Below are 25,199 nucleotides of genomic sequence, written 5' to 3' on the forward strand. Positions count from 1 at the left end.
TTTAATAATGTAAACTTAATTTAATGTTTGAATGTCAAATAACATAGATATGAAAGCTTTCTGTACATAATAGAACTATGTATAACATAAATATAAACTAAATTCTGTATTTATAGAATTTTTGTGAATTATAATTACACTTTTAAATTAAAATTATTATTAAAAATTAAAAAAATAATTCAAGCATGTAAAATATTAAGCAACACTGAATTTAAATTATTACACTATATAATTATATAACTCAATAATATTTTATGGACAATATTTACAAATTGAACTTCTAATATAAGATCACAATAATGATCAGCTAGCTAAAATTTGACTTTTAACCACCAAAATTTAATAGCATCAATGCTCCTTATATATACAAGTGACCACACCAAATTTCATTTCTTAATCTTTATCCTGTTCTGAGATATTAAATAAAACAGATACCAACACACAAACACACATCCATGGAATTTTTTCCCATTTTTTGACTTTTTTAGGTTCAAGGGTTTTTTGCAAATTTGGAGATTTGCAAAAAAACTCAGAAATTCAAATCTGACACAATTCCAATACTTTCCCTTACATGACTTCCAGGAAAGTAAAATATAACAAGTCAAAAAGTTGATTTAAAAAGCATGAGAGCTTTAGATAAAGGAAAATAATACTTAAAAATAAATGATACTTTTATCTAAATTTTACAATTTAAATATCTGAATTTTGTAAAAAAAAAAGATTTCAGGAAGGATAACAATATTTTAATTATAATTTGTTAAAATTAAACTAATTAATAAATGCTTGTTAATTTGTTGATTAATTTCGTAATGCAAAACTAACAAAATATGTGATTCTTAGGGCAAAAATCTTGTTTAAATTTTATAAAGTTAAAATTTAATTTTATACTAATTGTTCTTTTCCTAGATTCGATATTGTCTCCTCAATTACAAATGTATTTCTGTAAAAATTAGATAATGTAACTAAAGTGTTAAATCATCAATTAAAACTCCCATAAATTTAAAAAATGTTACAAAATAGATTTTAATTAATCAATTGCCTTTTTTTTTTGTTTGGAAAAATGATACTATGAGTGGCAATAAGAACAAATAAATAAAAATTTATTACATCTATAATAATATTGTGTGGAGTTTTTATTTATGAATTATTCTTGTAACAGTAATTTTTTCTTAAAAATTTTATTACTTCATAGATTTTCCTACAGTGAACGACATATTATAACCTAGAAAATAAGAAAATATGGTATCATTAATTTCATATTTCTGTTTTGGATATTATTTTTTACTTGCATTACATTTTTCCATTGTTTTAGTGTAACTCAAGTAGACAACTAATACAGTAGAACCTCGAAAACTCGGCTCTCGATAACCCGGCACTCCGGATAACTCGGCCACACCCTGGCAGGGCAAAAAAATCCTTAGTTAATTAATTTTCATTATAGACAGCTTTATAAAAGTATAAAAGCTCTCATAAAGTATTTTTCTGAGGTCTGTCTTATCAGGTAAATTACTGTACACAGTGTATTCATTAATTTTCATTTTCATGTAGTAAAGGCTCTATGCCTTCATAAAGGACGTACTTTTCCTTTGTTTAAGGGTATTTGGGCAGTTTATTCTCTGTTATATACTCAAGTAAACAATACATACAAGTACACTACAGTATTTTCTGAGAAAACACTCGTACTTATATTTTTTAACCCCATTCCCGATAACCCGGCATTTTCACAAACTCGGCCACCCTTCGGTCCACATTAGGCCGAGTTTTCGAGGTTCTACTGTATTTAAATTTCCATTTATAAAATTAGAAGAACCAGACAAGTCAAATGAAGCAAAACTTTGCCATGGTACCAAAAATAAGATATATATATTTATATCAATTTCATAATATTTTATTGCTGTTGTTAATCTTCATTAATAACATATAATTTTTGAAATAATGAGAACAACTTACCTCTGTGATAATTAAAATATATATATGGAATCATTAATCATTATGTGCAATTGTGAAAAGAGAAATAATGCTTATAGTAATTTACATGGTTGCATCTCTTCTATTTCATTCTTTTTCCTCATGGCATCTTTCAAGTTCCACAAATGTTCCTAGAACATTCTAGAACAATGTGTTTATAAAATAAAATGAAATAAACTTCCAGATTAACCAAACCTATTTATTTTGATTTGAAAACTGAAAGAAAGAAAAACTACAAATAGGTAAGTTTTGTTTAGCCTCACTACTGTTAAGCTTCTTCATTGATAATTATCAAAAGGCATTCATTCCTAATACATATTGCAGAAAATTCCATATCACCACAGGTCTCATTTAAAATCATCTTCAAGCGAGGAGAATTCGAAGACACCCTTTAATCTTATCAAATACAAATTTTTTTAAAATCTGTTACAGCATTTAAATCTTGTTCATGTGAAATTGTCTAATGTTAGTTCCATGTAGTTTAACTTTGTACAAATGTGGAGGGCAAAACTGTACTATTTTGCCAGGACCAGTCTATCATGCATAAATTTTTTTACCCAAGTCAGGAATCAGTAGAATGACTTGGTCCCCAACTTCAAACCTTCTTATTGATGACCTTTGATTAAAGTATTCAGCATATGCTCTTTGGTTTTCATTTGCCATTAATGCAGCCTGATGCACTGCTGTTTCCAGTCTACCCTTGAGATCTTGTAAGCAGTCGACAGCTGAACAAGTCATGTTCAAAGAAAGGGGATCTCGCCGGCCCAAGTGGATTCGAGGATTGCAAGAAGTGTACATGCCTCTCTTCCATATAGTAGTCTGAATGGGGAAACCCCAGTCGTGCAATTTGGCACTTCTCTGTAAGTGAAGAACAAGAAGGGGATTTGTCTGTCCCAGTTTTGGGGGTCCTCTCAGATAACACGATGAAGCATTGTTTTAACACTTTATTCCATATTGTTGTTGTCGAAACCATGTTGTATTTATGTATTATATACTGGCACAATGAAGTGACTTTTCTTCAACACTGGGCAAGTTTCAATCTTTATTCAGTTAGAACGCTTTGCTATACATCTACGTTTCGGGCATTTGCCCCTCCTCAGCTAACTAAATATATATAAAACATTATATGGATACAACCGAACACAAATAAAAAACTAAAAAACGTACAAAAAATTTTTTGTGAAACATACCTCAATTCGATACAAACACCAAATATACAGTTAGGGAGAGTAATATGTGCTTTTAGATAATCTATATCGACTTTGAGCTTTTTTATCTCACCTTGTATTCTTGTGACTTGTATCTCACCTTGTATTCTTGTATTCTAGATTATCTAAAAGCACATATTACTCTCCCTAACTGTATATTTGGTGTTTGTATCGAATTGAGGTATGTTTCACAAAAAATTTTTTGTACGTTTTTTAGTTTTTTATTTGTGTTCGGTTGTATCCATATAATGTTTTATATATATTTAGTTAGCTGAGGAGGGGCAAATGCCCGAAACGTAGATGTATAGCAAAGCGTTCTAACTGAATAAAGATTGAAACTTGCCCAGTGTTGAAGAAAAGTCACTTCATTGTGCCAGTATATAATACTTTATTCCATAGTTTGACCAGAACATTACTTGCAGCATATCTCGGACAACTAAATCTGGGGTGACGCCCAGGTGCTTCAAAAATTCTCGTATCAAGTCGGAAGTGAAATTGATGCCTTGATCACATGCAATGATGTTTGGATCCCAGTTGTAGTGAACATCTGTAGAAGGCTTCACAAGCTGATCTAGCTCTAAGTGAATGCATAGGTATTTCCTCTGGCCAACAAGTGTGTTGATCCATAAGGCAAAGTACATATTTATGTCCCCTCCTGGAAAGCGGTTCTAAAGGCCTGATAATGTCAATGTTAACAACTTCAAATGATAGTTCTGGTCTTAGTACTGGAGTTATCAGTGCTCTGTCGCTCACTTTGCAATTGGCTCAATTAGCAGCTCTTGCATGTCTTGCAATATAGATAACCAATAAAAGCTCCATTCTTTTGTCTTCCTTATTCTCATGTGTGCTCTGAAAACTGATTTGTGCACCAACTCCAAAACTTTTTTCTGTCTACTCTCAGGTAGAACTAACTGAAGGACTGTTTCTCCTAACACTTTATCTTTGTGGCATATTAATCCGTCTAATAAAACAAAATTTCCTTTATTTTGTGCTAGTTTCTTTCAGACAGTCTCCAGAGTTTTCTGCTTGCTCTTCTCTCAGTTTCTGTGTGTTTGAGTTTGCACTGCATTCTCATGCTTTCATCCCCTACCTCTATGGTAGCACTCCAATGGACTCCTGTCTCCTATCCCTTTTCCAGGGAGTACATTTTCTATATCTCCCTCATCACTTTCAATGACATACTCTCCTTTGATCTTGCGATTCTCTTCTCCTGGTGCCCCTTTCCCTTTCAATGTCCAGGTTTTGGCTATATCTGTGTCTCCATAGCTGATAATTTCCGTCTCCATGGAAACCAAGCTTTTATTCTCTTCTTCCAACATTTTATAAATACCCAGCAGTATGATATGAGGGCCCTTCAGTTTCTTCATCAATGCCACCATAATTTCTATAGGGTCAATAAATTTTGATTGCAGTGGTCTTTAACAACCACAAGGACTTTTACTATCTGTGCCTTAGTCTCTTCTCCAAATGCTGAACTCAAAACTATCATCCTCCAGCCCCCACAATTTGAATCAGCATTGTCCTCAGGGCACAAGACTGAGATTTGTGTGCCTGAATCTGACAGCTTCAGTATCTTTCCCATCTATGTTTACTGTAACGTGTTGTAGTGGTTGAATGCTAGGAGCTGACTTTGAATGTCTACTTGTTTTTCCCCCAAAGCATTCTGACTTTATGTTTGCCACTACTGTGTCGTCATTTTGTCTCCAATCTGTTGCAGGTCATTGAGTGCAACTATTGTTTATGGGCAAATTCCTTATCCTCTGCGGACAGAATTTAGAAATATGTTGGGGTGATCTACAAATAAAGCACTCCCTCCATTTCATTTCCTGGCAATAGATCCACTTTTCCTTGTACCCTGAAGATCTGAAAGGCACTGCAACCTTTGCGGATCATTATACGTTTCGATTAGGAATTTTCCTTTACTTTTGAAATATAGATCACTCTCTCACCATGTCAAAAGAGTTGAACCTGCCCTCACCCTGATGAATGCTTATATAAGCAGCCATGTTGGCATCCAACGTCTGCAATAATCTTTCTGACATGATTAGTTGTTTTAGAATTTCAAGGTCTGTTGCTTTCCTCAACTCACAATAATATTCCCAAGCCAACACTAGTCTTGACATAAATTGCATGCGAGTCTCGCATAGCTCTTATAAAATTTTCTAGGCATTATTGAGCTGATGGTTCGTATTCTTGTAGTACTAATTTCTTAACACTTACATGATCCCTTAACTTATCTCCAGTTATATAAATTAAAATGTTCATGGCCTTCTCCTCAGAATATTAATAATTATCTCCACTTTCATCTCCTCTGGAACATTCTATGATTGAATCGCTTGCTCTAGAGATAAGAAAACATGTTCTAATTTTTGGACCTAGTTGGGACTAGCAGTGTTAACATTTTCGCACTTTTAATTAATTTCTCAATACTCATATCAGGCCTATCATTAGGATGGCTGTCCACAAGGTTAAGATTATTGTTATTCACCCTGCTTTGATTATTAGCACTAATCTGCACTACCTCCAACTCATGCTGGCGTTCCCTTTCTCTCTCAGCTTCTACCTGCTTCCCTTCAGCTTTGTAGCCTTTCCTGTTCTTCCATTTCCTTTCTGCAACAGTCAAGGTTGGAATTTCCAATACAAAATCTGGGTCATTAATAAAATCATTACTTTTTATAATAAGCTCCCCTAACGCCAACACCTTCAGACCATCATCTATTGTGCCACAAAGCTCTTCTGCCACAATCTGTAGATCTTCCTTTTTAACTCCCTTTATGCTTAACATTCTGCTGTAAAATTTTGTTCCTGACAAAGTAAGAAAAAGTTTTTCTACCCCTTCTCTTACAAATAATTAGTGCTATGATTCAACTATTCACTCAGCCTAGTTTTTGATAAACTCTTCTTGTTCTGGAATGTAATCACTTTTTTTTTTCATAAATCTAATCCTGTAATAGGCTGTGCCAATGTAGGTGATCCTATATCACTCAGCAATGCTATGTGGTATCAAGTATGTACTATTTTAGTATCTAAATAAATATTGATTGATTAATTGATCCTATATCACTACAGGTCCTTTTTAAAAGAAAAACCTTTAAACAAAAAGGATTCGAATGCTGTAAGGTTAAAGAAAAAGTTTGTTTTTTTGGGAAAATTAAAAGAAAATGTTTCAAATCCTTCTTGTTTAAAGGTTTTTCTTTTAAAAAAGACCTGTAGTGATATAGGATCACCTACACATATATCACAGCTAATGAACAATTGTGACCTTTGGAAAGCTTGTTGTAAAATTATTCAATATACAGTAGAGCATCGATTATCCGACCCCCGATTAACCATCACATTGGTTAACCAACCATTCTAGTCGGAAAATTTCAAATGTCCGCTAGTGATGTGGCATTACAATATTTGTCTATATCTTGGCTACTTTAATATTATTTTTGTTAAATATTTGCGTGTTTTAGCTGGCATCAACGGCTCGACCATTGAAGGGAGGCCAATATTTAAACGAGACTTAATTTTCTAATTATGAGTGGTTGTTTCGTTAGCAATAAAATAATTTAAAAATAATTTTTAATGATACAATAGCGACGATTATTATTTAAAGAAAAAAAATTTGTTAGGCTAAACATTGATGAAAATTCAATGCAAAGTTGGTTAATAGCGATATACTAATAAACTAATTACATGAGATATACTAATATCCTAATATACTATACTAATAATGTATTTTTCTCCTTCTTTTTGGTTATCCGATTTTTCAGTTATCCAACCAACCTGAGTCCCCAATTGAGTCGGATAATCAATGCTCTACTGTATATAGAAACATGTCAGATAAGTTTAGTTTAAAATTTTTAATGACAGTAAATGTTAAAAAGTTAAGTTCCTTATTAAACAAAAACTATATCATCACACATAACAATTGTTTTACATCGCTTTAATATTTTAAAGCGATGTAAAACAATTGCATTAAAGTTAAATTGACACAATTCATCAAACCAGGAGAATATTATCAGCAATAATAAAAACAACTCTACATGGTACTATGGCTTTGCAATTTACAGACAGATCTGTTATGACACATTTTATACCAGTGTGAGAGATTCAAGTTCATAACTTATGAATATCACCATCCAGATGTTCATATTCCAGCATAAAATAATCCAAAATATAAAATTTGAATACCATCCTATTTTATAACAAGATTGCAATAGCAGAAAAGATGTTTCATTGAATGTCAAGATACTATTCAGTGAAGCAATCAACAAGCAAAGACCTATATATGTTCTTTACAATATTCTGAATACAGCATCTAATCATCAGCAAAATAAAAATATATAACTTTGCAATTCCAACATTAGAGCAAGTTCCTCATTAACTTATTATAATAGGTTAATGAGAAATTTGCTGGAAAACTCTTTGATGGTAGTTCTGATGTTACAGAAATCATATTTAGAGACAAATGAAAAGTGTACCATACTTCTGGAAATACAAAATTCAGGAACAGAATCACAGATACAGTCAACCCCCCATAACGTGGGTTCCTATAACGGAGATTCCTACAACGTAGCGAAAAAATTGCGACAGTATTCATATAAGGATGCTAAAAGGGACTTGTAAAACGTCGCCGCCGACTTGTGTCGTGACAGGATTGGTCGAATCTGGACTAATAGTGGTCGAGCAGCTGAACTACTTTCCGCCGTCCAGCACCATGCTATGGAGAGTTTAGGCGGGTAAATTGAGTTTACTATCATCTGTACAGCATGTAAATTAGTACTGTAAGTCTAATACAGCACTAATTGTATACATTTCTTGTGAAAGAAACATTTCTTATTCAACGGCCATAAAAATTATTTCTATTAATGATGTCTCCAAAGTTCAACGAAGTTTTCGCAGAAAAATAACTTATCAGAAATCACGGCCGCCATTTGGTGCACTGCTCCGTGATGAAAACAAGCTTAAGCAATGGTGACATCGAACAGTGCACACTCGGTAAGTAATCCTACAATTTTTTGTTTATAGCATAGTTTATATGGATTATTCCCAAAAATTTATACGTATTTTGGAAATATTGAGTCAAATTAATCTAGAATTGATTAATTTTATGGAATAAAACCTTTCAAACAGCCGTAGTTTGTAAACTGCACATGTCAGGCTGTGATTGGCTCATGTATTTAAGGATTCCTACAACATGAAATTCTTATAACGTGGAACGTATCTACGCAATAGAACGTATAGGGGGTCTACTGTATATATATACATATACAGTGGTATCTCAGGATACGAAATTAATCCGTTCCAAAACTGAGATCGTATCATGAAAATGTCATAAGGTGAATCATTTTTCCCCGTACGATTACATGTAAAACCAAATAATTTGTTCCAACACGAATAACACACTCAAATCAAAGCTAAGTAGTACATTGAAAAAAAAAAAAACTTTAGNACTGACAAATCATTCAACAATTGCAGAGTTTTTGATATTATTTGTTCACTGCTGCTCCAATATTTAAGGTTGGTAATGCTTAAAAAAAAAAAAATAATTTAAGAAATAAAATAATTTCAATTGGTAAATTACATTAATGCTAATAATTAACAATTTTAATGCCACTTTTGTCAGCAGATTTCAGAAAGTTTAAAGCTCATTTTCCATTAAAATGCTATTATAAGGATTAATAATATTCAGGTTAAGAAATAATTTATTTTACATTAACATAGTTTATTCATACTGTACTTGTTCATGTTTAATGGCCAACCATTATAAATGCAGGGGCTTTTATATTTGATGCCATTATATTCAGATAAAGCCTTAAAAATTTAAAAGGCTGAAAGACAATTTATCACAAAACTTTATTTTTATCGAAGAGCATATATTTATTTGTTTTATTTTAATTTTTACAATTTGAAATGTCATGTATATAACATATCTACTGTATTTTCATTATTACCATAGTTTTTCAACAACAGCATAAACACTAACAATTACTACAAATGTTATATGAGTAATGCTATGTTCAGACAGGCTCTTACATTAAGTCACATCTGGCCAATCAAAGATGATGTTATTTAAAAATTTACAAATATCATCTTCTTTGATTGGCCATATGTAATATAACAATGTAAGAGCATGTCTGAACACAGCCTTATACTATAACAAACATGCTGGTACCTAATTTCAACCTCCACGACGAAGCAAACACGTGGACTGAGACCGATGAACAGAAATGAATAAAAAATGGCGCTGCAAACTAATATAATGTCGTATGGTGAGTTTTGTTCGTATCGCGGAGGAAAAATATGTTCGAATTTAATGTCGTATCCTGAAAATTTCATATGCTGGGACGTTCGTATCCTGAGATACCACTGTACATACACACCTGTAGTTGTGTTTTAGCATTTTGTATTTCCACATTTTATAGTAGCCAATAGGTTTTTCTGGAGATGCACAAAACCTGTTTGTGGTAATTGTATCAAAAAGTATATGAAATGTAATATCTTTTATTTTGATAGTAAGGATTTCCTTACTACTAAGGAAAGTCAAAATGTAGTTATTTTCAGTTTAAATTTTTTCAAAGTATTATAGGCTAAATATTTATGATAATGAAAATATTTGTTTCACTGTCAATAAAATATTCAATATATTCAGTTGAAGATTATTTCCTTTTGAAGTAAGAAAATAAATATACTTGAAGTTAATGACAATGATAATTTTTATAAAATAACTAGTAATTTCTAAAAAAGACATGAAATGACTGTTTCCCTAAATAATTTTCAGATCCATAGTAATAAAAAACAAAAATTCTAGTGATATAAAGTTTCATTGAAAACATAATTAAAGCAGAGATTCATTAATAGCTAGAGCATTCCTGTTCTAGCATTTTAACAATTACAATTAAATACAGTAGAGCGTCATTTATCCGAATCAATTGGGGGCCGGGGTTGTTTGAATAACTTATTTTTTGGATAACCGATTATGTATGAAAAAATAGATTAACCTATCCCATGTTGAAATTTTTCTCTGTTGCATATCACTTTGCGTTGAATTTTCGTTGATGTTAAGCCTAATGTAAATTTTTTAAAATTATAATTGTGGCTATTGTATCATTAAAAATTATTTCTTTATTTTGTACAAAAAAATAAATATATTGAAAAATAAAAAAATAAAAAAATTATATTTTGGAAGTTAATCTAGTATCAGAAATGTTTGATTCTGCACGACACAGTCCGACCAGAACGCTTTCGGTTAACCGATGTTTTGGTTGATCAGCTTTCGGATAAATGATGCTCTACTATATAATCAATTATAATTTTCATTAAAAGCTTACAATTTTTTAAACAATTGCAATTCCACTAATACATACTGAATTAAATAGATGTACTGTGTATCCTTATTTATATTAACAAGTAAAAAAAATTTGATACTAACATTGCAAATCAATCCTATAAAATTTACAATATTTATTATTAAAATTGTAGAAATGTTTTCCCAATAATATAACAGGAAACTATGTAATTTAATTTAATTTAAGATATTTATTAGTCATATTAGGCAAAGGCCTGTTATTGGAAACTATGTAATATAATATAGTCTAAACATACTTCATTTTATTGGTATTTAATAAGTTTATCTCTCATAAAAAATACATTTAACAATTTATAAGCTATGTATAAATTTAAAAATATCTTTATTGTATAAATTTCTTAACATTTATTGAAGTTTCACCCAATTTCAATAAATATTAAAAAAACCAATGTGCCATTTATTAAATATTAAGTAAAAAGATAATATGCAAATATTACTTACAGTATGATTATTGAGCATAAACTGAACTTCATCCAATTTAACCAATTTACGAACACTACTATAACCTACTGACAAATCATTCAACAATTGCAGAGTTTTTGATATTATTTGTTCACTGCTGCTCCAATATTTAAGGTTGGTAATGCTTAAAAAAAAAAAAATAATTTAAGAAATAAAATAATTTCAATTGGTAAATTACATTAATGCTAATAATTAACCATTTTAATGCCACTTTTGTCAGCAGATTTCAGAAAGTTTAAAGCTCATTTTCCATTAAAATGCTATTATAAGGATTAATAATATTCAGGTTAAGAAATAATTTATTTTACATTAACATAGTTTATTCATACTGTACTTGTTCATGTTTAATGGCCAACCATTATAAATGCAGGGGCTTTTATATTTGATGCCATTATATTCAGATAAAGCCTTAAAAATTTAAAAGGCTGAAAGACAATTTATCACAAAACTTTATTTTTATCGAAGAGCATATATTTATTTGTTTTATTTTAATTTTTACAATTTGAAATGTCATGTATATAACATATCTACTGTATTTTCATTATTACCATAGTTTTTCAACAACAGCATAAACACTAACAATTACTACAAATGTTATATGAGTAATGCTATGTTCAGACAGGCTCTTACATTAAGTCACATCTGGCCAATCAAAGATGATGTTATTTAAAAATTTACAAATATCATCTTCTTTGATTGGCCATATGTAATATAACAATGTAAGAGCATGTCTGAACACAGCCTTATACTATAACAAACATGCTGGTACCTAATTTCAACCTAGTTCAACACTGTAGTTTGAACTGCCAAATATGCTTTGTGCAGCTTGTCAATGTTGATTTCAGTCTCAGAGAGATCACACTCCATACAACTGCACTCACTTGCTTTGGAGATGTTTTTACAATTAGAAAATTTTGTTTTATAAAATACACTTTTTAAATTTAATTTTGATTGGTAGGCTCCTCTGTACAGTCCTTTTGTAAACCCCATTCTGCTCAAAAGACAACCAATGTTATCATCAATCTCTTTACAACACTCAACAACCCACTCTACAATATGCTGGTATGATGCAGATTTTCATTTTCTGTAATGTTCATCATGTTCATCATTAGAAATCCACTCTTTCCATTTCATTTGTGAGTGATCTTTCAAAAGTTTGTTTAGGCGAGTGTCAAGAGGCTGCAAAATTGGTGTTATGCCCCCAAAAATGTATAGTACAGGTATCCCTCATACAATACAGCATTCGAACAACATGGTTCAAAAATTGGTGGATACTCCTATACAAATTGGTTTGAGAACATCCTCAGATAAAAAGTCACAATTTTTAAAATCAAAACAGTCATTTGATATTTTTTTGTTTAAGCAAGCATGTGTTACCTCATATTTTCCTACAGATTTTATAATATTGGAAATATTAATGTTGTTTCATGCCTTTCACCTGGTTTTCTTTAATTAGAACTGATTGTACAATTTTCTTCTTCTTTGTCCTAGATTTTCTATAAACAAGTATCGCTATTGTTGATAATATTGCTCTAAATGAATCCAAAAGACTTGCTCTGTTTGTTTTATAGATTAAATTAAAAGTTACTACATAAAATGATTAAATTTTTAAAAATAGGCAAATGCAAGCAAAAGAAAATATCAATTTTATGAAAAAATGTAGTGAAAAATCAAGATGTTACTGATAATTGAGATTAAGGTCAATACGAAAGCACAAAGAATGAAAACATTTTGAAAAAAAAAATTTTTATTTAATGGTGTTAGCAGTGAAGAAAAAATTATATTAATGTGTAATACTTTTGATTATGACTGTTAGTTAATTATTGATTAGTTTAATAAACATATTTCTCTTAAATACAAAAAAAATAGTACAATTTTGCAAATTTTTGAAACAAACCCTGTGCTTTGTATTAGTCTTTTGTTTTGTGTAGCATAGATTTGAATAACATGGTACTTTTTCAGAACCTAACTACTGTTATTATGGGGGATAACTGTACATTAGTTCCTAGTTTTACCAATATGAATTTCTTGTTTATCACTAATATGAGATTCCACAGTGTCTATTAAAAACAAATATTTTAGATGAAATATAGCAATTAGTTTCAATTGCCTGCACCTTTTCACATATTAAAAAGATTTTTAATGTTATCAGTTGAAACACCATCAGATGCTCTGAGGTTTTATTGAAAAATAATAGTCAGCTATTATATTCAAAACAAAAAACTTGATGCACCTGATCTGCAAAAAACAGAACTTTTTCACTTATAATGGCCTACTGTTAATGGTGAACAAATACAGTATAAAATTATTGAAAAACAATTTACTTTAGGAAGCCAAATTTTGTTGAAATAAGTCAAAAATGTTTCTATTATAACAAATAAATTTGACTACCCAAAGAAAGCAGTTTTATTGATACAATTTTCAATCAGTATTTAGTGTGTATACGAATAATTTCTTAATTTAAAAAATAGTTTAATAAATAAATAAAAAAGAGAATAAATATTTTTTAAATTGTATTTTAACATATAATAATCATAAACATATTAGAAATATTATCATTCTTAAATATATTAATAAAGCAAATGCAAAAAAAGTTAATTTCAAACAATATTTTGAGTTCCTTAAAAAGAAGAAAACATAGATATAAATTTTTAATTTTTATCTTAAAATCTGGATGGTATAGAAAATGTCATTTAATTTTTTCTACATATAATCATTCAGCAACACTCTATGACCTTTTATAATTATCATGTATTAATAACATAGTATAACTATCATCTAATACTGTTATTATGGGGATAACTGTATATTAGTTTAATTAGCTCAACTAATTAGCTCAATAAATGTTAAAATTATAGACCTTTTATGTTATAATATGGTAATGCCGGCCAAACTATACAGAAAGAATGTTTTAGCCTTAATGAAGGCTAAGGAGAAACTGCAATTCCTGATAGAATGCAGACATAACCAAGTTTTCCCAATGTCAATTTACATTCTACTAATACATTGATCAATATAGATGATGCTATTTAATTGTAATATATTGAAATTAAAATATTATCATCCATCCTTTAAAATATTGAAAAATATGTGTGTTCTCATACCATATTTGTCAATATATCAATAGTTTCTTACATCATCAATTTACAATCCACTATATTTTCATAAATTAAAGTAATTATCTTGATGAATAAAATAATAATTTAGAGGATAAATCTAAATAGGGCATTCATTTTTTTAAAATATCAAAGAAATCAAATCAGCTATTATCCTTTGTCTAATTTTCTACTAGAATTAATTTCTAAATAAACAATAGTGGTCCTGAAATAAAACTAGTTAAGGAATAAAATAGCATTAAATGATATTCTTAAATATTTAACAAAATAATAATTAGATTATTAGCTTCTTAGAGTCATTAACTTCAATTGTAATATTGGAACACATCACATTATCGCAATTGAAAACAACAGTAATTTTCTATAAAGTCTTACTGTTATTTTTTCTGTATATATTTTCAAAATATTTTTTTCTGTTTTTAATAAGTAATTAGCTCAATAAATTTAAATATCATATCTTTAGATGAAATTTAAGAAAGAATAAAATCTGATATAGTAGAGGTTTATTAATCTGACATCTGGTAATCCATCCTCTGAATAGAATCAATAATTCAGATTTTCCAACAATAGTCTAGAATGCTAATATTCCTCAAATTGGAATTTGGGTTTTCCATGTAACCATATAATCTTTAGTGTTCCATATCACTAATGATCTCAGCTGGAAATCAAGACAAAGATGTGGCCATACATATTGCTACATGTTGAGAGATTAACTATGGGCTCAAAAGAAATAATTCATTTTGTTACAGCACTTTGTGTCATGCCAGACATTTTCACTAGTGCTTTCCTGTGCATAATATATGTTTATGTCACAACTGCAAAATAACATTTCTGCAATGTTCAGATTACATGTAACTTTCAAATTTTGCAAAAATACAAAAAAATGTCTGGTAATCTAGCATTTTCAATAGTACAGAACCATTCTAAATGTTGGATTACAAAAATCCTGCTGTAATTAAAATGATTTATTTTAAAAATTTTTTTAAAAATAAATTTTAATACTTTTGCTTTGTATAATTTTGCACATTTTGTTCTTTAAATCTGAGTTTAGTTGCTACTAAATTTGGATTTAGTACAGAAAATCCTCATTAATTCAAACTCAGATAGTTCAAATCCTGTTAGTTTGTAACTGTACTGTACTTTTGTTCCAGATGATGATATAGAGATTTACATATTAAGGAATTTGGTTAGTTTGAAATACATCTACTTTGAAATTCAAAGTGAAAATTCTTTCCAACTGTGATATGCATATGTTAACTCATTCATTCAGATCAAAGTGCCTCTATGCTATAAGAGAACAACAGACCAAGAACAACTCTAATCTGGTAAATATGGCTTTGCTTTTACAGTAAAACATTTTTGGATGTCACCTTACCCATGGACTACCCTTTTTGCTCTTATCTTTTAAAATATGACTGGTTTTTGAAATTGCAAGATTGGGCTACAAGTAGCAGACTGAGATATTTGTAGGACTCTAGGCTAATACATTTGGGAGACTTACTACTTTTTGGACCACTTTAAAAGCGATGGTAACAGTTAAAGAATGAAACGTTAAAACAATTTCTAAAATGTTATATTTATACATTTGCAATAAATATTTGTTTTTACAATTTTCAGAACTGTTGGTACAAATTCAATGTAGGTTAGAGAAGTAATTTTGTACTATATCTTAATTCATTATATTTATTTAAATAATTATTATAGCCTCATATATCATTCTAAAAAATAACTGATTCAAATAAACACTTTGAACTAAACATATCACAGAATTACATCCTTTATGCTTTGTATTTTGCATCTAAATAAAAATTTTCCTATTTTTCACATATATCCATAACTCAAACTTGTCATTTTTTGGTCTCTTAAAATTCAAAATTTAGGGTTTTACTGTAATAAGCTCTTTTTTCTTCTGAGGATTCAAGAATTCCACCAACACATTTGCAGATTCCCACTAGACTATGAACCACAGTAGAGAAACACTGCATTACCCAAATTATCTTGAATATTTAGGTAAAAAATTTTTAGTGTCAGCACTATTAATTAGTATTATGAATATTTCATAAAAATAACAAAAATTCTTACATTTTTCTAATAAACACACTAAGCACCATAGATTCATCACTAAGTCCTAATACTTCAGATAATCTCCTATATACTTTAGATGTTTTCTGAACTTGATCACCAACATATATTTTCCGAAACTGCTCAAAAAAACTTAACATTGCTAATTCAAGCCTTTCACAACCACTTTGAGCCAACCGAGAATCAGTGAGGTTCATCAACTGAAGGACCCTATAAATAAAATGTATAAATTCTAAATTATTTTAAACATAAAAATATATATGAAACAGAATATAAATATATATAGTATATATACATATATATTCTATATATATTATGGTTATATATACAGTCAAACCTTGGGTTATGAATGCCCCTGTTTACAACAAAATTTTGAACACCTTATTTGCTCCGGTTAACTCAGTTTCCAAACAAGCTACTAGGCAGAGCTGGCCACCAATGGTCAACTTCCTATATTAAAGAAAGTTGATGATCTGACCAATCAATGACAGGACTACTGATTGAATAGCGGCACCAAGATTCGCCTTGTGTCATTAGATGTCACAACACAAACCATTGCTGATGATGTTATTCAAATTAGATTTCAATGTGCATGTGGGTAAGATGCTATTTACTACTTCTGGTTTTTGGTACTAGGGATTGTATACAGGTTTATCAATTTACCAGTTAACTGATAAATTGACAAAAAAAAATACTGGTAATTTGGTAAATGAAAAATCCACACTAGAAATTTCTATGTAGAAAATATTGTGTTTATAGATATTTAAAAGGGCTAAAGGGACATTGAAAAAAAAAAAAAAAAAACAGGTAAGTGTAAGCAACAATATATCTCATTATTAATTTTATGTGAGATAGTTTTTGTTTAATTTTAATTTAATGACCATTCGTCCAACAAGTGTTGAATCAGAAAGGGTATTCTCGGGATCTGGATTATTTTGTAAAAAAATTAGATCAAAATTAGGAGATAAGAGTATAAATAATTTAAGTTTCTTGAGAAGTTAATTTTTTTAAAAATGGTAATCAATAAAATGGTATTAGGTACTATATATTATTTCTGTTGTATTTTTATTTTTCTGTATTATTTTATTTCTGTTTATTTCTATATTTATTATTATAGTTTAGAATAACACTTTAATTTTTATATTTTTTATATTTGATATCTTTGAAATAAAAATGTGAAATGGAAATCATAATAACTTATATTTTTTATCACCTTAATTTTATTTTTCAAGAAAAAAATTTACCGGTAACTTACCAGTAAACCAGTATTTTAATTTTCATTTACCAAATTACCAGTAAATGAAAAAGTCGGTAAATTTACAATCCCTATTTGGTACGAATCACAATTCAATTTAAATCAAATTAATAAAAACCATGATAATTGACATTCACACATTATAAATGACATCCAATAATTCATAGTTAAAGGTGTTTAACTCATTTTAAATAATGTTTATTAATGTATTATATAAATATTATAATATTAATGTTTAACATAATACATATTAATAATAGGTAGCCAGTTAATTAAAAATAATAAAATAATTAAAACTGGTTTTTACTCCAAAACTGAAACTAAAATTAAAAATCAAATCAAAATTAATTAATTAATTAAAATTTAAATCAAATCAATTGTATCATAATATTTTGGAAAGTGTGGATAAAGTACTTGGTGTCCAGCTTGATTGATTTGGTTATATTTCAACCAGGCAGAGTTGAGTCTCTATTTATAGCACTTTTTGTAAAGTGTTAGTTTCAGTTTCAATTGGCAGAAATGGATATAGGTTCAGTAGAGCATCGATTATCCGACCCCCGATTAACTGTCACATCAGTTAACTGACCGTTCTAGTCGGCAAATTTCAAATGTCTGCTAGTGATGTGGCACTAGAATATTTGGCTATGTCTTGGATACTTTAATATTATTTTTGTTAAATTTTTGCGTGTTTTAGCTGGCATCTACGGCTTGACCATTGAAGGGAGGCCAGTATTTAAATGAGACTTAATTTTCTAATTATGAGTGGTTGTTTGTTTTGTGAGCAATAAAATAAATTTAAAAATAACGATACAATAGCAACAATTACTATTTTAAAAAAATTTGTTAGGCTTAACATTGATGAAAATTCAACACGAAGTTGGTTAATAGCAATATACTAATTACATGGGATATCCTAATATACTATACTAATAATGTATTTTTTTCATTATTTTCGGTTATCCGATTTTTTCAGTTATCCGACCAACCTGAGTGCCCAATTGAGTCGAATAATCAATGCTCTACTGTATAGATAATATTATATTATAAATATTATTATATTGCATTTGTAGGCTTTTTATTCATGAAATGCCACTAAAAAGGTAAAAAGAAGTTTTTACTTTGGGGATCAGAAATGGATTAATCCATTTTACAGTGTTTCTTATGAGAAAATTTGTTTTGGTTTGAGAACAATCAGGTTTCTGAACAACTTTTAGGAACAAATTAAGTTTGTAATCCAAGGTTTGACTGTATATGTATAAGCAGAATATATGAAATAAAGATATATAATCTAAAATAAAAATTTATATAAAAATTAAATGCCAAGTTTGATATTTAAAAATAAAAATAAAGTAGTTTAGCATGTATAGCATTTAATTATTTTACTTTGAAAATATTTAAACTATTTGAATATTAATTTAACAATGACAAAAATAAACATTTATAGATTAAATTATAAGCTAACCTGCAAACTAATTCTCCATCCATTGCATCATGCTCATCAGCACTATTGAAAGAAACACGGCCTCCTACTGCTGCTCCAATAATGTAAACAAGCCATGTTAATCGACCTGAAAAAATAAAAATTGGCATGAATTCATTTTATATAAAATTAAATTACATAACCAATTAAAAACAATTGTAAACTGTCTTGAGAAAATTTACAATATTATGTAGTTATGTCTCAACAGATTAGAATTTAGGCTAGATTGAAAATAATTTGCTTAGCATAACTTAGTTCTAAACAGAATCAATGCAATTCTATAAGCAAACAGCTATGTAATAAATAAACTTGGTAACAAAATAAATTATGCATCAAAAAGACAGTAGTGAAATTGAATAAACTGGAACTTGAAACTTTCTTAGTGTAAACATAATGACAACAATAATAAGTAATTACAATATCATAGCAAAGTGGCAATTGCCAGTGTAAGAATGGTACAATTTAAAGACATCTTTAGTACCTTTTAGGATCTTCTCTTGCTTGAATAAATGTGACAATAGAGTTGGCCATGGAGACACTCATTGACAGCTGAAGGTGGTGTCTCATCTGGTTCCACAAATGCCTGATGGACATCTGAAGACCGGGGAAGACAAACAAGTGTGGCAACATGACAAAAATACTTCTGTGAAAACATAGCTGCTTGCAGCCCTCCATAAAAGGCAACACAAGAGTGCAGGACTTCCTGAAGATATTGCTATGCCGTCAATTTACCTCATACCATTATTATGTCATATAAGATGGTTCCTCAGATCAGCATGCTAACAATGGTGACAGTTATGTTGCTTAATAGTAAAGGTAGAATTGAAGTGTTCACCAGTGGGATTCATCACACTTGATGGTTATCCATTCCTAAATAAACCAGAGATTCATTGCTAAAGGCAATGCGCTGCCAATCCATAGTAGTTCATTCTTTGTAATGATACTATTATAAACAAAGCTAATTATGTTGGGATGTTAATGGGCATGCAAGATGTAGTGATAGCTATGCATGCAAATTTGCATATTCTAATCTGTCTTACCAATGAAGACAGAGTGTTCTGTAGCAACACTTCTACTTGCTTCTGGATAGTGGACAAAGACACTGTTGTGCAGCTATTCATGTTTGGTCTTACAATCAGACAATCATCTGTCTTGATGATCTGCCTGGGTCATCCAGAGCATGCCTGTCATGTATGTATTCCTTGACATATCCATTGTCCCAACACCTTCTAAGTCAAGTCAGAATAATCCTGATTGTGAGAAAATCAACAAAATGACCATCCTGTTTCCCTCAGCCTAATGATACATCTTTTGTATCAGCTGTGTAAAAGTACAGTGAAAATCCTGAACACAGTGAGTTTCTGCAAGTCTTTTTATAGGAACTGGAGTAGCAATTTTAAGGCATTCTAGTGGCATACCGTTTATATGCAATCAGACCATAGCTATAATCATTGAAATACCTTCTGAGACATAGCTGAAGGGAGTTTTGTAGTTATTTGACAATTCTGAGTGCATAACCGTTTTGTCAATTAAGAATATAACTATTCTGCTCAAAGATGTATCATTAAAAAAATAAGAATAAAAGATAAATGAATGTAAAGAATTGTTCAAATTCTCTATATACCATTGTTTTGTTTCCTTATTGAATTATTGAGACAGAGATATCTTAATAATTTATTTGTATGATTACATTTCTTCTGACTTCTTTCAATATGGAATAGTTTTTTATGCCATTTAGTGTTAAAAGCTAGAGATATTTTGGTGTTTAATTGAAAAAGTAGAAAAATTAAATTAAATTTGTGCCAATAGTATAGATTTATTAAATTTTGCTGATAAGTAAGTTATAATTGTCCCTCTTCTGATTTAGTAACTAAAATTTAAAGATTTGTTTAAACACATCCTCTTAAATTAATTGGTTTAGTGTAGTATTTTTACTGGTTTTTAAGGTCTGGAACCAATCTTTCAATTTTCCATAATAACAATATTTTTTCTATATAGACTTTTACAGAACCTATCTACTATGTATAAACAAAATTAGGTATATATGCAATTAAGGACTAAAAAAACAACTTTTTATTATGACAATAATATGGTTAAATATTTAAAATAGAATAAATTTTCAAGACCATCTTTACCAAAATCAATTCTGTTTACATTAAAGCTTACAGTAAGAATTTTGTTCTTACTGTAAGCTTAATGTAAATGTAAATGAATCTTTTAATTTGTTTGCAAACAAAATTGAATTTATTTCTCTATAAGATGTCTATACATTTTTTTCTTTTAAAACTGTTAATAAAATGCATTTGTATGAAGTTTGTAATCGGTAATCTGGAAACGAATCAATTTTAGCCAAATATTTAAACTCGGCACCCTCGAAAACCGCTTAAAACATATTTTGTGCAGGCTGGTAACCTCGTATTATGTAATATTGCTATTCGAATGACATCGTACCACTAGTACGATAGAAAGAAAAAACTGTGCACATGGAGGTTGATGTTAATTGGACCAAAAGTAGTCGTTGATCTCCTCCCAGAAAGGAGGATATTCAATGACTACTGATTAATACTGGTCTAAATTAATATTTGCAGTGTTAGGATGTGATGGCCTCCCTTGTAATCGAAGTTCCTAATCTTAACGTCTGAAGACTTCATATAACTTGTTTAAATAAGAAAATGCAAGAGTAATTGTTTTATGTGATCTCACAAAAAAACTAGTGAAATCAGATTAAAAAAGTAAAGCTCAGCAAAAACATCCAAGTAAAGATAAATTTCGAAACTTGTGGCATAAGCATACCGGAAGTAGATTTGACAGTAAGACTAAACACGCAAATAAAGTGCACATTACATAGACTACAACTACAGAAAATTTTGAATTAAGCAAGGACAACATGATAATAAATAAGTAAAATAAACATCAACACAGAAATACACTTCCAGCTCTACCTTTTCCTTAAAATTTTGCACATAGATTAATTTGGATGTACATTGGAACATCTTAAGCAATACCCGTGAAAGAACTTTGGGCAATGGGCTTATGAGTTAATAAGCGGAAATACAATCGGGGTGTGCAGGTTTCATGGTAGTTAAGCATATCCCTATAAATATCGCATTTATAAAAAAATTATTATAATTGGTTTGGTTTATTTAGTTAAGGTAACGCGACACGTGGGCAATCTGTCAAGGAGGATGCATTTCGGGAAGACTTTTATATAAAGCTGTCCCCAAGTTAAGTGTTACTAATTCAAAGAAAACCCAGAAAACTACGTAGTCAGTCCTTTGGCCATGCGCAAATCCACTGACTACCGGAGTTCGGTGGTTAAATAGACGCGGTTACTGTAGGGTTTTTACTGGGCTGCAATTTGTTAAAGTGTAACTTAAAAAAATTTATAGACATAAATTTCCACTGTGCTCCGTCTGTTGTCTATCTGTCCATTTTTAATCTCAATAATGGAGTTAGACAGTTGAATGGGGAGACCAGATCTGGAAAGTATAGGGGCAGGGAACCCCGATTAACCATGTATACGTTTCCAGTTTCCTAAGGAAATCGTGTAATTTCAATTGAAATTTTCCCCTGAACAGAGTTAGACATATAACCGGCACGACTCTGTTGCGAACAGGAAAAGTATAATTTATAGGAGCAAACACGCAGGAAAGTGCTATGTCACTATGCCTTCACTATGCCCCAGTGAAGGCATAATGACGCATTTATTTCGCGCTATAACATTGTCGCAGTAATTCAGTGGCANAAAATCATAAATATATATCTAACATGTTTATCAATAGCTTATCAAATACATAAATTTAAACACCAATTTTAATTTTCTCATAAAATCAACCAATACAAGTATACTGTTTTAATTGGAATTTCTGATAAAAAGAAACATTTATCCTAGCTCTTTCAAGTTTATCATCATTCATATTCATGAGGATAATTGAAGTTAAATCATATGATTCTTAAATAGCAAAAAATATTTGAACATAAATAGAGCATGTTTTCAAAACATGTTCTATTTATGGGAACAATGTACTGTACATAAAATTTTGAAAACATTGGTTTTCAAAATGTTATGTATATTGTCCCCAGCAATTTAAATTTAAAAACTACTAAGTTATGAATTATTATAATATAAACATCTTTAACTAATTCAAGAGTTATACAAGCTATTTTAAGAATTATTTAAATCTTGTTTTCCTTTGTATTAATCGCTTCAGACAGGGATTATTATTATCAGGCTTATTATTCCCATATTAACATGGATTATCTGGTAACTGTTCTTATACAGAGAACAGTCTGATATAGCTAACAAGGAGAAGGCCAGATGTTTTGGTCTCCAATTCAAATGAAACGTGGTTAGTATATAACTCTAAACACAAATAATAGGACCCACTTCTCAAGCATTTCTGAAAAACAGACCTCTGAAAATTGAGTGTTTAGCTTATAAGTCTTTGGAAGTTTCACTTTTCCTTATAACAAATGTCACCATTATAAGGAAAAGTGGATAAGATTCTAAGTACTGGAGCTACAAAATGTAGGTTGTACCTTCAAAATTTTAATTTTTTTTATGTGTAACAAAATTATTTTATTATTTTACTATATCACTAGTGTTATTATTACTATTATTATTCCTCACATTTAAAGCTCATAAAACAAGATATTTAAAGAATGTGATGTCATTTCCTGTTTGGTGAAAATGAAGTCTCTGTAGATTTAACTCTTGTATGTTGTTAAATGAAATTTCTATTTCTTAATATTAATTTTCAGATATGGTGGTATTGTTATATTTTAAGTGTAACAAACATGAGCACACAAGAAAATTGTCCATAACATTAACAATTAAAAAAAAAAAACACTGCAACCATGCTACTCTATTTTCATATCAGACTTGTCTTTTTTGTCCATCTGCAGTAATGTCTAAAGCAGGGGTGTCCAACCCGCTATCTATGTTTTCTGCTTTCTATCTTATCCTTGGAATTAGTAATGTTACTAAGATGTTGATGGAGATAAACTATAGTTTTCAGTATTCTATTTCTGACTAGAGTATATTATACAGACCCCATACTGCTTAATTTTGGTGATCTCATGAGAACTTGTTGAAAAGAACCATTATAACTTCTCTTACTGATAACAATTACACTGATCAAAAAAAGCATTATGGCCAAGTGCCTAAAATGCTGTTGCTCCAAATATATGTTGCTAAAACATCTTAGACTTTCCAAGGTATGGATTCAGTGAGGTTGCTAAATGTGTTCTGTAATATCTGGAATACTGTAGTCACAAGTAAGCATTTCAATTCGTACAAGTTTCTTGCTGCAGGAGTGGCAGATTGGGACATTCCATTGGAGAACATCCCCCAGATGCTCAACGGGATTCACATCTGATAAATTTGAACTAACTACAATCATAATACTTAAACGATTCCCAAACGTGCCTTGTGGCAAGATGCATTGTTCTGAAGAGAAAGGAAATGGATTCCATCAAGAAATGTCATGTTCAGAAAGGGTTCGGGTGTTCTGCAATGGTGTTATGTATATCTTGTTAAAATGTAGTCTGCAGGAATGATGGGAATTAAGACTTCCCAACAACACTTCCAAAGCATTATATCACCTTTGCCTGCTTGTTTTTGTCCAATGATGCACCCAGATGCCAATCCCTTTCCTAGTAAATGATGTACAGGGACTTTGCCATCTACCTAATGCAACAAAACTCAAGATCTACCAGATCAGGCATACCTTTTTCCACTAATCTAAGGTGCAAGATAGATGATCATTTGCCTACTGTAGTGCCTAAAGTACAGGTAACATAATGAGTTGACAGCTGTGTAGCTCACATGCAACATTGTTCTATACAATGCATTGAGACATCTTGTCATCTCCATTAAATTTGTCTGTAATTTGTACCACGTTTACTGTCTTGTTGCTTTTTACAAGCTGATTCAGTCTTTATACTCATCTGGTATAAATAAGTTTCAGCATCTCCAAGAAACAGTGCTGAGAAAAACATGCAGTTTCGCCTAATAAAAGGAAGTAATGTTAGCTAATCAATGTTGTCAGTCCCCTGAGAGTAGCTACTCAAAGTTGCCAGATTCCACACTATTTCAAAACAAAAGCACTTAAAAAATACGGTCATATACTTAACTTCTTGGGACTTTATATTTGCCATTTTCTGTTGAAGCTCTAAAGGTTGTTTTACGCTATATCAAAAAAATTATTCTGAATGTATATATGTATTATATATTATTCTGAATGTATATATATATTAAAAAATTATTCTG

At 30.0% G+C, this 25,199-nt stretch overlaps 1 protein-coding gene across 1 annotated transcript in view; it reads right to left on the reverse strand.

Moving 5' to 3' along the window:
- LOC111618446 (exportin-7-like) overlaps nt 1-25,199 on the reverse strand; it is a 124,517-nt gene that overhangs the window by 22,466 nt on the left and 76,852 nt on the right. Inside the window, exons 12-15 of the mRNA XM_023359991.1 lie at nt 24,533-24,617; nt 18,911-19,016; nt 16,194-16,403; nt 10,975-11,119 (exon numbers count right to left, since the gene is read on the reverse strand). Coding sequence (XP_023215759.1) covers nt 10,975-11,119; nt 16,194-16,403; nt 18,911-19,016; nt 24,533-24,617 — 546 coding nt within the window. The remainder of the gene's footprint in view (nt 1-10,974; nt 11,120-16,193; nt 16,404-18,910; nt 19,017-24,532; nt 24,618-25,199) is intronic.

Source organism: Centruroides sculpturatus, unplaced genomic scaffold, assembly GCF_000671375.1.
Source record: "Centruroides sculpturatus isolate CEXI.00-Female unplaced genomic scaffold, Cexi_2.0 scaffold5, whole genome shotgun sequence".
In the NCBI taxonomy this organism is placed as follows: Eukaryota; Metazoa; Arthropoda; class Arachnida; order Scorpiones; family Buthidae; genus Centruroides; species Centruroides sculpturatus.